General features: G+C 40.8%; 1 protein-coding gene across 2 annotated transcripts; it reads right to left on the bottom strand.

The window, feature by feature from the left end:
* Positions 1-2,325: 2,325 nt before the first annotated feature.
* tgm5l (transglutaminase 5, like) lies at positions 2,326-11,823 on the bottom strand. Of its 2 annotated transcripts, none has more exons than XM_046312169.1 (15): positions 11,743-11,823; positions 11,034-11,213; positions 10,609-10,842; positions 10,024-10,142; positions 9,635-9,763; positions 9,041-9,218; positions 8,694-8,829; positions 8,395-8,498; positions 7,855-8,094; positions 5,448-5,480; positions 5,286-5,315; positions 4,910-5,119; positions 4,467-4,624; positions 4,074-4,210; positions 2,326-3,339 (listed from the first exon to the last, which is right to left on the bottom strand). In XM_046312169.1, exons 1-15 carry the CDS (start codon positions 11,747-11,749, stop codon positions 3,186-3,188), a joined length of 2,049 nt encoding a protein of 682 aa, XP_046168125.1. In that variant the 5' UTR covers positions 11,750-11,823; the 3' UTR covers positions 2,326-3,185. The 2 variants fall into 2 exon arrangements, with proteins under 2 accessions (XP_046168125.1, XP_046168127.1); XM_046312171.1 differs by having other exon boundaries at positions 5,448-5,477.
* Between the last annotated feature and the right edge of the window lie 2,427 nt (positions 11,824-14,250).

Raw genomic sequence — 14,250 nt, 5'->3', positions numbered from 1 at the left:
TGTCTTGGATGCAGTTTTTGCCATCTCCTCTAGGCTGTTGAGTACCCGTTCATACTGCCCTAGCACAGCTCTAATAGCAGTATTCCGCACAGTCCACCTTGTTGGACATAGGGGTTTCAGGGTGGTCAGATGTGTATCTTCGGACATGGCAATTGATTCAAACATGCTCTTCAACTTTCCTGACTGGACATAGAGGACACCTAACTGATGGACCCAAGTAAGGGAATCCCGGATCAGTGGAGAGGCTGAGCAGCCAGCCTGTGTAATCAGATTTACATAGTGTGCTCCACAATGCACATAGAGAGCTAATGGCTGCCGCCTCCTCACAATTGCCTGTGCACCTGTGTATTTTCCTGCCATGTTTGATGCACCATCGTAACTCTTCCCACGTAAGCCAGACATGGGCAAATTGCGCCTCAACAACCCACCAGTTGCCACTTTCGCAATGCCCTCGCCTGTTGTCTCTGACACCCTGTAAAGCCCAATAACCTCCTCGTGAGGGACAAGGTTATGGTCAACATAACGCAGGCAGACACTCTTCTGTTCAGCACCAGAGACATATTGAGTACCATCAACAATTACTGAAAATTGTATAGTCGGAAGAGACCTAATCTCAGCTGTGATGCCTCGAATGACTATTGGCCATGATGTTCATAATTTCATTCTGTGCGATGGGGCCTGCGTACATTGTGGTACGGTCTGTTAACCACTTCAGTAAAATGGGATCATCCTCTTCTGCCCTGTGTTTCAAAAGCTGGTATAAATTCCCACTGTCATCCGTGTGGCCGCTAAAGGCTTGTCCCGGTCTTGCTACATGCAGCACCGAACTAACAATTTTCATCAAGCAAGTGGATCAAACCATTGTGAGGCAAAGGGGCGGGGGAATGCAAACTTTTGAAACTTAAAAACGTGCTATTAAGTGTCTGTAATCAGCACAAGTGCTTCCATTGCGTATTCTTAATATTATCGAAATTGTATAGTTATGTTTACAATGATATATTGGAGGGGACAGATCATATTCCCCCGTCCCCTCTGGGATTTCAGCGTATGCTATTGTCTCCATAAAAATTTGCAAATGCAAATAATCAGAACTGGCACGCAGACCGGTAGAAATTGTAGAATACATTGTAAGCTTCCCCAAACTTGAAACTCATGAGCAGCCTATGGTCTTACACTCTGATGAAGACAGCTTGGCTGTCGAAACGTTGGTAATTTAATTTTTGCATCTGAGCTCCTAGAGTGTGCGGCTCTCTTTTATTTTCAAGTTTTCTACTCTGCTAGCCAGCACCTCGCCTAAATAGATGTGCATTTCTTTTCTTCTAGATCAGCCTATGGTCTTTACCAGAGGGGCAACTTTGGTTTTTAGAAGTAACTATATATTTTTTTATTAATCCAGTCAGATACACACTCCAAACAGCCTACCCGACCGCTCGGAAGCGTCGCATTATCATAAAGCATACCGTTGCCTCATTGTCATTGTCAAGACTTTTTATATCTCTATTTGGTTTGGTCAGGGTGTGATTTGGGTGGGCATTCAATGTTCTGTTTTCTATGTTTTGGCCGGGTATGGTTCTCAATCAGGGCCAGCTGTCTATCGTTGTCTCTGATTGGGAATCATACTTAGGCAGCCTTTTTCCCTTTTGTCATTGTAGGAAGTTGTCTTTGTTAGGGGCACTATAGCCATTTGTAAGCTTCGTCTTTGTAATTTCTTGTTTTGTTGGTGACATTTGACCAAATAAAAGAAAATGTATGCTCACAACGCTGCACCTTGGTCTTCCTTGAACGACGTCCGTGACACTCATTTTGTATCACATTCCAATGATAAAACTAGGGGGTTTCAAAAATGATTCGTTCAACTGATTCGTTCTGGCGGCAGGGCAGGTCTGCAGTAATTGTTGCCAAATGTGCTTCCACCAAATATTAACTCTGGTGTGTGATGACCATACGCAAGGCATGTTATTATTATTCATTTAGAAAATGTGGAGCAGGTTGTGTAGATCTGTAGGAAAAACAACTAATTTAATACCTTATTTAGACAAAATTTTAAGGCAGCAAAATATGACAACTGTGCAAGGGGTATGTAGATTTTCAGTAGGCACTGTAGGCCTATCAAGATACCTCATCACTGTTTATCAAGTCCTTCCGTTTCAACCTTTTGTCTTTATGTGACTATGTTTTTCTCATATTTAGATTTTTTCCATGTTACAAATATAATTTACAACTTTGGTCCACTGTCTCAATGTTTTTCATCTCACAGCAAGTTTCTAGTGAGTGGGCAATCCTTGTTTTTAAATAGGGCTGGAGACAGGAAAACACACACTGAGGTTGCGTTGTAGTATGGGTTTATTTTTTGATTTTCCCAGTATTTTTCTACTGCTGCACGTGTGATAAGATATTATAATTTCGCCACATTTTCTCCAGTAAATTGATGGCAAGCTACTGTGAGGGTATTTGAGTTAGAAACAAATAACAAATGATGTTTTTCAACCATCTACAGAAGGCCTAGCTATGCACTATAGTTTTGGGGTTATTTAGCCAGGAGAGTACACAGGAAGTATCCAAATACTGACTAGCTGATGTGGTTATGGTAAAAAAAAAGTGTTAAAAAAAATATTTATTACATATGACTGTATTAAAATACCTGTGTTGTAGAAATACTAAGAAGATATTGAGGGAATGAGGATGTGGTTTCAATTATTGAAAATAAATCTCTCTTTAAGTGATCTACAATACAGGACAAAGATGTAGACTTGTAAGCTTTGTCACTCAGAATGTATTTATCTGCTTTGTATACAGATTTGTATAAAAAGTAGTTTCATTTGATAAGAACTAAATTCAATAGACTTGAAACAAACTGAAAACAAACTAAATGAAACAAACTCCAGAAACTTTAACTTGTTCAAAGGCCAATGTCAATTGACTAACTAAACCTAATTTTATGTAAAGTCATAAGTGACTATTCAAGTAGTGATTACCAATCATACATTAAAATTTTAAAATAAATAAATCTATATCATATACATCATACAACATAGAAAGTTATTATGAGAACGAAAGAAATACATGTTTTAGTTTTAAAAAATACATAAATATAAATAATATATATAATACTTCAGTTGTACATGAAATTCCTACCTTAAATACAATTATATTTATTAGCACCACCTGAATCCTTGCAAAAATGACTAAGCTGACTTCACGGAGATCATTTTGTAGCCTACAATTTTTGCAGAGTTGTTTTTGAGGACTAGAGTAGCCTGCAACATTTTTTTCCCCACCATCCTCGGAATGAAAGTGAAGCTCCTCTCCATAGTGCACCCTGGCTTGAACAGTTGAATCCTGCAAGATAGGAAGGCATTTTTACGTCAGGGATTTGGTCTGAATGACGCAACATATGAACTGACAAGACTGGTTATTCATGTGAAGGTTAGGGGAAGGGGGATTAAAGGGGTAGTTCACCCTGTAAGCAGTCTATGGACAAGATAAGACACTGGCAGCAATCCAGGCTTTGGTTTTGTTTACCTATCTTTCCATGTCAATAGACCGCTTACAGGGTAAGGAAACCAATGTGTCTTTTTGTCATTTGAGTGAACTGTCCCTTTGAATCTAGTGAAGTTCATCTACTGCGTAACATCTCATAATGAACGTGTTGAAGTGCAAAGAGTTTACAGAATGTGGTTTTGCCTCTAAATCTTGTAAAGTTCCCCTGTGGATATCACTCACATTGCCATGGCTCATATTGCCATGGCACCAAGTAACCATGTACAGCATAGTTACAGCCTTTATATAAGAGTTTCAATTGTTTCTCCAAATGATCTTATACTGGCGTATAGTGCCATGGAAGTTTATACATTGTTACGTTCTGTCCTTGACTAACCATACAAATATTTAAGGACTTATACCGTACGACTATGCCACTCCTTGTGTTTACACATGCTTTTGCCAATACTCAATGGGATCCACATTTTTGTTGTTGTTAGCAGTCGCCTACACTGCCTTCCGTCACTCCCTTATGTAAGAAATGAGACGCCAAAGAAGGAAACACATTCAACCCGAAAAGAACATGTCCTTACCTTGAGTGCATTTCCCCCTCGATCAAACCAGAGCCAGTCACGGTTAGTAGGCCGCTCACAGGTACAGAGAAGGTGTTGCAGAAGACTACGAGGGCAGTGTGCTCCTTGTGTAGCATGACGGAGTCTTCATCTGCAATCTAAAGAATGAAAAGGTTAAAGCTACGTCCTTCGTCTGCACACATAGTACACAGGATGTTATCGACCCATTTGTTTAGGTATAAAACAAGTAGTGGACCTATTTCACATAGCACATCACTGTCTAAACATAGCTATACTGTTTAGTCTAGGACTTAATTGCGTTGAGTGTTGACGCAAGATGTGTAACGGACTGTTCAAAGACCCCCGTGTGAAGTTCATTTGGTGTGTAGAGACGTTCTGAAGAGATGCCTGTACCTGTATGGAGAGTTGAGGGCTGGTGACGTTGAACTCCTCTGAGGCCAAGACTCTCTCCTGAGTGGACTCGTCCTCCATGACCACAGCCAGGTTGACCAAGTCATCTCCCATCAGAGACTCATACTGGGCGTGGTCGATCAGGTGATGAATGACCTTAGCTGGAGGGAGGGCGAGGGCGAGGGAGAAAGAGTGAGGGGGGAACAAATGAGTGGATACATGAGGTAGGTTCAACAAAATGCTATGGTGTCCCTGAAATGTTCTATATGACCAAAGACAGAATTTGAAGGGAAAGTACTCATTTTAAGTGGTATAGAAGGTATGTCAAGAAATACAACACATTTCATTTCATATATCAGTACGGAGGGAGTACAGTATCTTTAGGGTGCTTAACCATGTGACATTGTGCTCTAATTCTAACGTTATCGATGCGTTAAGCTTCCTACCTTCATGCGGCGCTATCCGGACGATGTTGTGGACCTCCCAGAAGGTGCCCGAGGGACTACGGTTGTACTTCTTGGTCTGAGCGTTGACATGCTCCCTCAGCACCTTGGGGATGCTGTCCATGTTGGTGACCATGACTGTGAAGGTTATGTTTTCCCCAGCCACAGGCACTTTAAGGAGGCTCAGAGACACTGAGAGGCCCCGGGTTGACCCTAATGAGACACATATGAATGGCACATTAAATGAGGCGTATTATGTCAATGACTCAAAGAAGTGTAAGATGTCAATTACTCAATTAAATGTATGATGTCAATGAAATTTGTGGACAGATGGAATTACAGACAGAACCATATAGAAGATCAAGTAATCAACACTCACCTCGCTTATGTGTTGATTCTCCTGAAAATGCTAGAGAGAAAAAAAAAACATTGTTAGACATTTGGAAATAGGAATAGGAATTTGCTTGTAATAAATACTGTTGAATAGTGATATTTTTTTCATACACTGAATGAATAATGTAGCTAGTAAGTTAGCACTTACTTGCACTCTTTGATCTGTGTAAGGACATGGCTGCTGCATATGAAACAAAAATGGATTTAGACATAAAGACGATCGTTACAGTATGAACACAATGCTGTGACATTGAGACTCAAAAGAGATCACTATTCTTGAACCAACATTCACAATCATTTTATGGATTCATAACAACCACTCAAAGGCTACTTTACTCATAGTATAGAGAGGTAGTGTAGGGTTATGGTGAATCCCTTTATATACCACATATATATACAGTAAATATACATACATATATATACACATACAGACAGACAGTGTATTCGGAAAGTATTCAGACCACTTCACTTTTTCCACATTTTGTTACCTTACAGCCTTAATCTAAAATGGATTAAATCTGTTCCCCCCTCATTAATCTACACACAATACCCCATAATGACAACAAAAAAATACAAGTAAAAATGTTCGAAGATTTATTGAAAATAAAAAACCTATGAATTTTATTTCCATAAGTATTCAGACCCTTTGCTATGATACTCAAAATTTAGCTCAGGTTCATTCTGTTTCCATTGATCATCCTTGAGATGTTTCTTCAACTTCATTGGAGTCCACCTGTGGTAAATTCAATTGATTGGACATGATTTGGAAAGGCACACACCTGTCTATATAAGGTCCCACAGTAGACAGTGCATGTCAGAGCAAAAACCAAGTCATGAGGTCAAAGGAATTGTCCGTAGAGCTCCGAGACAGCATTGTGTCAAGGTACAGATCTGGGCAAAGGTACCAAAACATTTCTGCAGTATTGAAGGTTCCCAAGAACACAGTGGCCTCCATCATTCTTAAATGGAAGCATTTTGGAACCACAAAGGCTCTTCCTAGAGCTGGATTCCCAGCCAAACTGAGCAATCTTGGTCAAGGAGGTGACCAAGAACCTAATGGTCACTCTGACAGAGCTCCAGAGTTCCTCTCTGGAGATGGGAGAACCTTCCAGAAGGACAACCATTTATGCAGCACTCCACCAATCAGGCCTTTATGGTAGAGAGGCCTGATGGAAGCCACTCCTCAGTGAAAGGCACATGACAGCCCGCTTGGAATTTGCAAAAAGGCACCTAAAGGACTGTCAGACCATGAGAAACAGGATTCTCTGGTCTGATGAAACCAAGTTGGAACTATTTGGTCTGAATGCCAAGCATCAGGTCTGGAGGAAACCAGGTACTGCTCATCACCTGGCTAATACCATCCCGATGGTGAAGCATGTTTTTCAGCTGCAGGGACTGGCAGACCAGTCAGGATCGAGTGAAAGATTAATGGAGCAAAGTACAGGGAGATCCTTTATGAAAACCTGCTCCAGAGCACTCAAGACCTCAGACTGGGACAAAGGTTCACCTTCCAACAGGACAACAACCCTAAGCACACAGCCAAGACAACACAGGAGTGGTTTCGGGACAAGACTCTGAATGTCCTTGAGTGGCCACGCAAAGAGTCTGGACTTGAACTCGATCTAACATTTCTGGAGAGACCTGAAAATAGCTGTGCAGCAATGCTCCCGATCCAACCTGAAGAGCTTGAGAGGATCTGCATAGAAGAATGTGAGAAACTCCCCAAATAGAGGTGTGGCAAGCTTGTAGCGTCATACCCAAGAAGACTCGCTGCTGTAAACGCTGCCAAAGGTGCTTCAACACAGTACTGAGTAAAGGGTCTAAATACTTATGTAAATGTAATAATTACGTTTTTCTAGATACCTGTTTTTGCTTTGTCATTATGGGGTTTTGTGTGTAGATTGATGAGGGAAAAAAAACGATGTAATACATTTTAAAGGCTGTATCGCAACAAAATGTGGAAAAAGAGCCTCCCGGGTGGCGCAGTGGTCTAAGGCACTGCATCGCAGTGCTAGCTGTGCTACCAGAGACTCTGGGTTCGCGTCCAGGCTCTGTCGCAGCCGGCCGTGACCAGGAGGTCCGTGGGGCGACGCACAATAGGCCTAGCGTCGTCCGGGTTAGGGAGGGTTTGGCCGGTAGGGATATCCTTGTCTCATCGCACACTAGCGACTCCTTCCGGGTTGGATGCTCTCTGTTAAAGAAGCTGTGCGGCTTGGTTGGGTTGTGTTTCGGAGGACGCATGGCTTTCGACCTTAGTCTCTCCCGAGCCCGTGCGGGAGTTGTAGCGATGAGACAAGATAGTAACTACTAACAATTGGATACCACAAAATTATGGAGAAAAGGGGGTAAAAATATATATATATATATTGAAATGTGGAAAAAGTGAAGTGGTCTGAATACTTTCCGAATGCACTGTATTTATATATGTATATACATGTGTGTGTGTATGGTGTATATTCATAGTCTACAAATAGTTTATTATTATTAGTTACTACAAAGTCTTACCGATTTGATATGAGCATTTGATTCATGGCATCATTTCCTGTTCGACTCACCTTTGGTGGGTTTGTAGTTCCCTGTGATGTTCTGGGGCCTTGGTGAGCCTATGGTCTGGGTGACAATGAGGGAACCAACTCTCTCTGTGTCTGTGCTGGAACTCAGCACCTGGCCCTGCTTCACAATGACCGTGTGGACGTCAGCATTCACCTCAGCATACACAAAGGGGATGTCGTAGACCAGGTCCACACGCCGGTCTCTGATAGCCTTCACTGGGGCTGGGCCACAGCAGAAGATTCCTAGGAGGGGGAAATATATGGTGGAGCTTTAGAACTAGAAGCAATAGTAGCCTTACTCTTTGATTGATTCCAGTCTGGATGACATAGAATGTGTCATAAAAATAATATAAACAGGTAATAGACATATATATAAAAAAAATTGTCTGGTTATCAGTGTCGGTGGCTTGTGACTGTGACAAGTGCAGTGTCTGAATATCATAAACTAAAATAATAGTTTTTTGTTATTTATGAATGGACTTTCAGTTTTATTTAATCTAACTTGTATTATGGAGTTTCTATTCAGTCTGTTTCGACTCTGACCTCCGCTCCTCTCCTGCGGGGTTGGATCCAAAACCTGCCATCCGTCAAATCCTGCACCCAGGTCTGGCCGGGTCATCCAACACTCCACCCATACATGGAAATTCCTGAAATGGAGAACAAAAAAAGCACATTTTAATACCAAAGACTTATTTTAAAGATGTATTTTTACATGCAATTACTTACATGTTACTTAAAATACTTTTGCTATCTATCATATAATCTACTTTCATATTATTTCATCGACAAATAATATTTCATATTCACGGTGTGGTAATGCTGTAGACTAGATATCTGCTTACCATATGCTGTCTTTACTGTGAGGTAGTTTCTTGCCCGTCTCAGAGTAAAACTCCTCGATGACCAGGTTGCCGTTGGTGTCATGGGCTGAGTTGAAGTTGGTGATGACACGGGACGGAATACCAAGAGCTCTCATGACTAGGAAGAGATGGAAATACAAGGATGAAGAATTTGACCAATGATTTTCTAACTCTTTATATTCCTAACATAAATTAGACACTCCTGTTCAAATATTCCATTACAATGGTGCCATGATGAACTTATACAGAAATTCAGCTGGTAGTGATATTATTCCATATGCATTGATAAAACATTTTGACAATACATACATTTCCAACATATTCATTACCTGTGCACATCACAGCAGCAAACACCCAGCACTGGCCGTACATCACTGGGCTGAACTTGGACTTGGCCCACTGTCTCAAAATATCCGCACTTCCTGTCCACTTGGAGGGGTTCACCCCGTTCTTGAAATCGCCCAACCAGTTCCCTCTCAGGACTCCTCGGTCGTCCTCGCAGTTGATCTGACAGAGAATGACACAATTATCTACCCAATGTTCCCTCTAGGGATCAACCATGTTTATTCTGTAACCATTTATTTGACATTTCTTAAATACCTTGTAACAGTCTAGTCCAAAAATTAAAGTACAAAGTATCATTTATTCAATTCAGAGTGAAATCATTTAAGAAAGGTTAACATGGTAAGATGAAACAATATTTTTTAATGGCCTTATCACGTAACCTCACTTCAAACCTCATTGCTTGAACTGAAATATAAACATATTGTGTGAGCGTATTATCAGTATTATAGACTGTCAGACATTTCAAGCCAGGACCTGTTTTGTGAGCTCCAGAGCTCCTGAGCTCTTATTCTAATTTCCACACATAAAGCATGAGAGATTAATTTACTATCTGAGGGATCTGAGGCATTGTCACTCACCATGGCAGACACCACCCTACTGAGGTAGATAGGATCGGAGTGGCCTAGGTAGTCCTTCTGCAAGTTCCTGCCGTGCTGCGGGCTGACCTGGAGCAGCTTCAGACAAATATCCAGAATCTCTGGCTCGTACTGCATAGAGAGAAACAAAATGGAATATTTATTTATTTACTGTTTTCATCTATGTTATACATTTTTCATTTCTGTAATTATTTTGTCAACTTATGTCATTATTTATTCGTTTATGGAATAGATTTTTCCTTTATTCCTTTATTTATCTTTAGTCATGTATGTTGTCATGTCCAGCCTTTTTGTAGATGTCTCTGGAAAATGCGGTAATTGACTGTGAATGGTATCGTAAAATGTCTTGCAGCTGGTCAGGAGATGCTCACCTGATCGAACGACCAAGGTTTTGATTCAAGGTTTTTAGGGGTCCCCATGTACAATAAACCAGAGTCATTATTTACATATTCCTCTCTCTGGTCTTCGAAGGGAATGTACACTGCGTCCTCTGGAGGGAGAACACTTTGATTACTTTAACATCAAACATGTTTGTATCTTATATAATTTGTACTTACTTTGAGAATGGATCGATGTAGAAATGTGCCAATATGAACCCTTACCTCTCCACCGCAAAAACGGAGGTTTTGCGGATTTCGAGGATTCAAAATAGCTGCCATGCATCACCAATGTTATCACACTTAGTAAAGCACTTTTGATGAAAGGCACTGCATTAATGCAGTGTACCATTATCATGTCCAGAAATCTTATTATCCTATCTAACCAAGATTCAAGTTTGCATTAGACTCAAGGACAATCTGTGTTGGGATACATTCCATTTCATTTTGTGTCTTGAATCAGAATTCCTATTCACTTCTATATTGCTATGAAGCGAAATGGACTTGACCCCAAACCCGGCTACAATCAATACATTTAATCATAGGAGCGGGTTTAAGTCGTTCTGTAGATTAACTCACCGTGGCACCAGGGGTTGCAAAGGAGAACAAAGTCTCCCACCACGTAGCCCTTCTGACCGTGCTGTGTGAGCACGTGGAGCTGAACACTGTAGCGCCCTATGGAGGAAGAGGCAGGGCTGGATATGTACAGAGAGGGAGCGTTGGGGTTCAGGCCTTTGGGGGTGAAGTAGGCACTCCATCGGGAGGTGGATCTCTGCTTGGAGAAGGTAACGGGGAACTCTGCGTACAGCTGTCCTGTTGGGAAAAAAAGAATGAATATGGGTCAGATAACGCAATGCTCACCACCACTATCGTCTCCTTAATCCTCATGAATGGGTATACTTAAGCTTTCTACAGAGTTAAATACATCATCCATGCTCTGACAAATGTCCTAACCAATTATTGGCAAAACAAATATGACTTGAACAGTATGCATCGCAGTGTACCTAGGAGGATTCTGAACATCAGGGTGTCGGTGTGTGGGTTGAAGGCTCGTCCCTTCAGGAGCAGGGTGATTTTGAAGGGTGCTCCTCTCCGCACCACCAGGGTTTTAGAGCTGAACCCCTGGGTGTAGTGGCTCTCCTGGTTGCCCTGAAGTTCCAGGTTGACATATTGGATTCTCAATTCTGGAGGGAAAGAAACACACTGGGCGTTTGTCAATGGAATAATGAAGACTTTAATGTGAGTCAAATGCAGAGATCGGAAACTACATCGAAATGCGGAAGTACCAAGGTGTTCCTTTTTTGCTATTCAATAAGATATCGAATCTGAAGACAATTTTGCTTAGCAGTGCTAATAACACATTTAACAACTCCATCTAGAAAAAGAAGGATTTTTTTTTTTTTTTTTTTTTAAACAGATAATCAAATCATTCAGTTGTGATAATAAAATCATTCAGATTTACACTGGCATCATTTCAAGCATTATTAAAGCACACTGATTCAATTGTGGTGTCAAGAGCTCACGGGTGTGCAGCGTTGAAGTTTGACAGCTGAGTACAGTTTGACAGCTGAGTAAATCGGAGTTGTGACATAACCCACCAAAGAATCATACCACTAAACTCGTAGTGTCACAGGACGACAAATTGAGCAGTCTAAATAAAATAGTCATAAGACATTAAGCCTAACGATAAGCATATCAAAAGCAGTATCTCACCTTCCATCTGTGTGTGCTCCGGTTCGAAAGGCTCACTGTTCTAGTGATACGAGGAACACTTTCCATCTCTACCTATTTAAACAGTCTCCTCTGCCCCACCCACTGGAGTGTCTGAAGAATTACTGTACTGGGGTGTTTGCAAGCGGAATAACTGGTTTCGCCTATGATCAACTGACAGGTTTTTAATATGACTTATAACCTTTATGTGATCGCCTAGGGAAAGAGTTGTACAATAGTCAAGGACATAGGTGTGTTCGTGCGCAGATATTTTACCAACATGCATGTTTAGAATGTGAGTGATTAACAGGACCAACCCACTCAAAAAGGTACAGTACATCCCAGATAACAAGATATGTCCCCTGCATGCTATTTTACGCTGGCACAATGCCCAAGGCTATACATTCAAGTTAGCCACTTAAGACATGATTTGCATTTCTGGCTGGTAGCCCCCATTCAGAGGGCCACTATAAGCCCTTGGCAGACCACTTTTGCATCTCTGGTATTAAGCCTCCGCTCAGAGGACAGCCATTTAGCCGTTAATTAATTTGAAAGATAATAGCAAGGGATTTCTCTCATCGCAAATTCGGCCTGCCACCCTCTGCCTACTTTAGCCAGTCAGAGGCTGCAAGCTGTTTTGTTGTTTCCATAAATACCTTGTATTTGTTGTGATTTTATCTAGATTTCATTTATTTGCCAATTTAAAAACACAATACAACCACACATGGGGACATAATCCAATACAGATTACACAAAAATTGATAGGCCTACATCTAAACATTTACAGTTTAAGTTAATGATAAAATTATTATGTCCAATAATAGCCTACATTTTTACCATTGATTTAATATAGGCTACTATATATTTGAGGCACTATATATTTGTGGCAATAAATGCCACTTCCTAAACTGCCTCACCCACTTGAAGAAAAATGTTAATCACAATGTGGCGGCCCTTCTTAAACCCACAGAAGAAATAGCTACCATCCTACACGGTCATCACTAGTTACCACACCCACAAAGTCCTTAACCCCACCTATTTCTATAAACTATACTGAACAAAAATATAAACCAACATATAACCATTTCTAAGATTTTACAGTGTTACAGTTCACATAAGGAAATCAGCCAATTGAAATAAATTCATTAGGCCCTAATCTATGGATTTCACATGACTGGGAATACAGATATGCATCTGTTGGTCACAGACACATAAAAAAAGAATGTAGGAGCGTGGATCAGAAAAAAAATCGATATCTGGTGTGACCACCTTTTGCCTCATGTAGCTTGACACATCTCCTTCACATAAAGTTGATCGGGCTGTTGACTGTGGATTGTTATCCCACTCCTCTTCATTGGCTGTGCGAAGTTGCAGGATATTGGCGGGAACTGGAACAAGCTGTCGTACACCTCGATCCAGAGGTGCGTTTTTCTGATTTTTGTTGTTGTTATTCTGTCTCTCACTGTTCAAATAAACCCACCATTAAAATTATAGACTGATCATGTCTTTGTCAGTGGGCAAACGTACAAAATCAGCAGGGGATCAAATACTTTTTTCCCCCTCACTGTACCTAGCATTGTCTTTTCCAACAAAGAAATGGCTAATTCTGGGTCACTATTGAAGTCCTTAAACTCGTTAGTTCTCTCTACTGTAAAAATGGAAATCCGAGGTTTACTCTGATTGTGGCTCTATCACTTTCCATTTTTGCCTGTCTGCTCTCCAAATTTCTCTTTCTATGGCTTAGGAGGAGTAGTTTCCGCTGGGTCAGGTCGTTTGCCCATCACGTCTGCCATATCTATGCTAGCTAAGTGTTGGCCATGGTCTCAGCTAGCTAGCTATCATACCTAGGGCTGTGGCAGTCACACCATTTTGTCAGCCGGTGATTGTCAAGCAAATAATTGTCGGTCTCACAGTAATTGACAGTTAATTAACATAAACACATTTAGCATCTCCTGGCGTCCACACATAGCCTACAAGCCACTGACGCAGACATTTGGAACATCTACATTTAAACAAGTCTAATAAATCCATATAATATAGCCTACACCACCTCAATAAATCCATTATTTATTTTAGACAGGTCTAAAGAGGTATGATATGAAGAAAATGTAGTCTATTTCAGGAGAACAGAATTGCATACTCTGAGTCATCCTTATGTAAGGTCCTGATTTGGCTATGCCATATGGCTGTTGGCTACAATAGTTCATTTAACAAACTAAATTTGCTTAGAATTCCGTGGCATTATTTTATAGTATGAAGAATACAATTTAACAAAGCAAACGTACAAAATACTTATTTTCCACCATTTTTTCTAATTTTGTCTGTCATAGTTGAAGTGTACCTATGATGAAAATTACAGGCCTCTCATATTTTTAAGTGGGAGAACTTGCACAATTGGTGGCTGACTAAATACTTTTTTGCCCCACTGTATATCTGGAGTACTTCTTATGTCTTATCCGGTATCCTGTGTGAATTTCAGTATGCTCTCTCTTATTCTCTCTCTTTACTCCT

This window comes from Oncorhynchus gorbuscha, linkage group LG18 (genome assembly GCF_021184085.1).
Source record: "Oncorhynchus gorbuscha isolate QuinsamMale2020 ecotype Even-year linkage group LG18, OgorEven_v1.0, whole genome shotgun sequence".
Lineage (NCBI taxonomy): Eukaryota > Metazoa > Chordata > Actinopteri > Salmoniformes > Salmonidae > Oncorhynchus > Oncorhynchus gorbuscha.
Note: the sequence above shows the minus strand (reverse complement) of the source record. Positions and strands in the feature narration are given on the sequence as shown.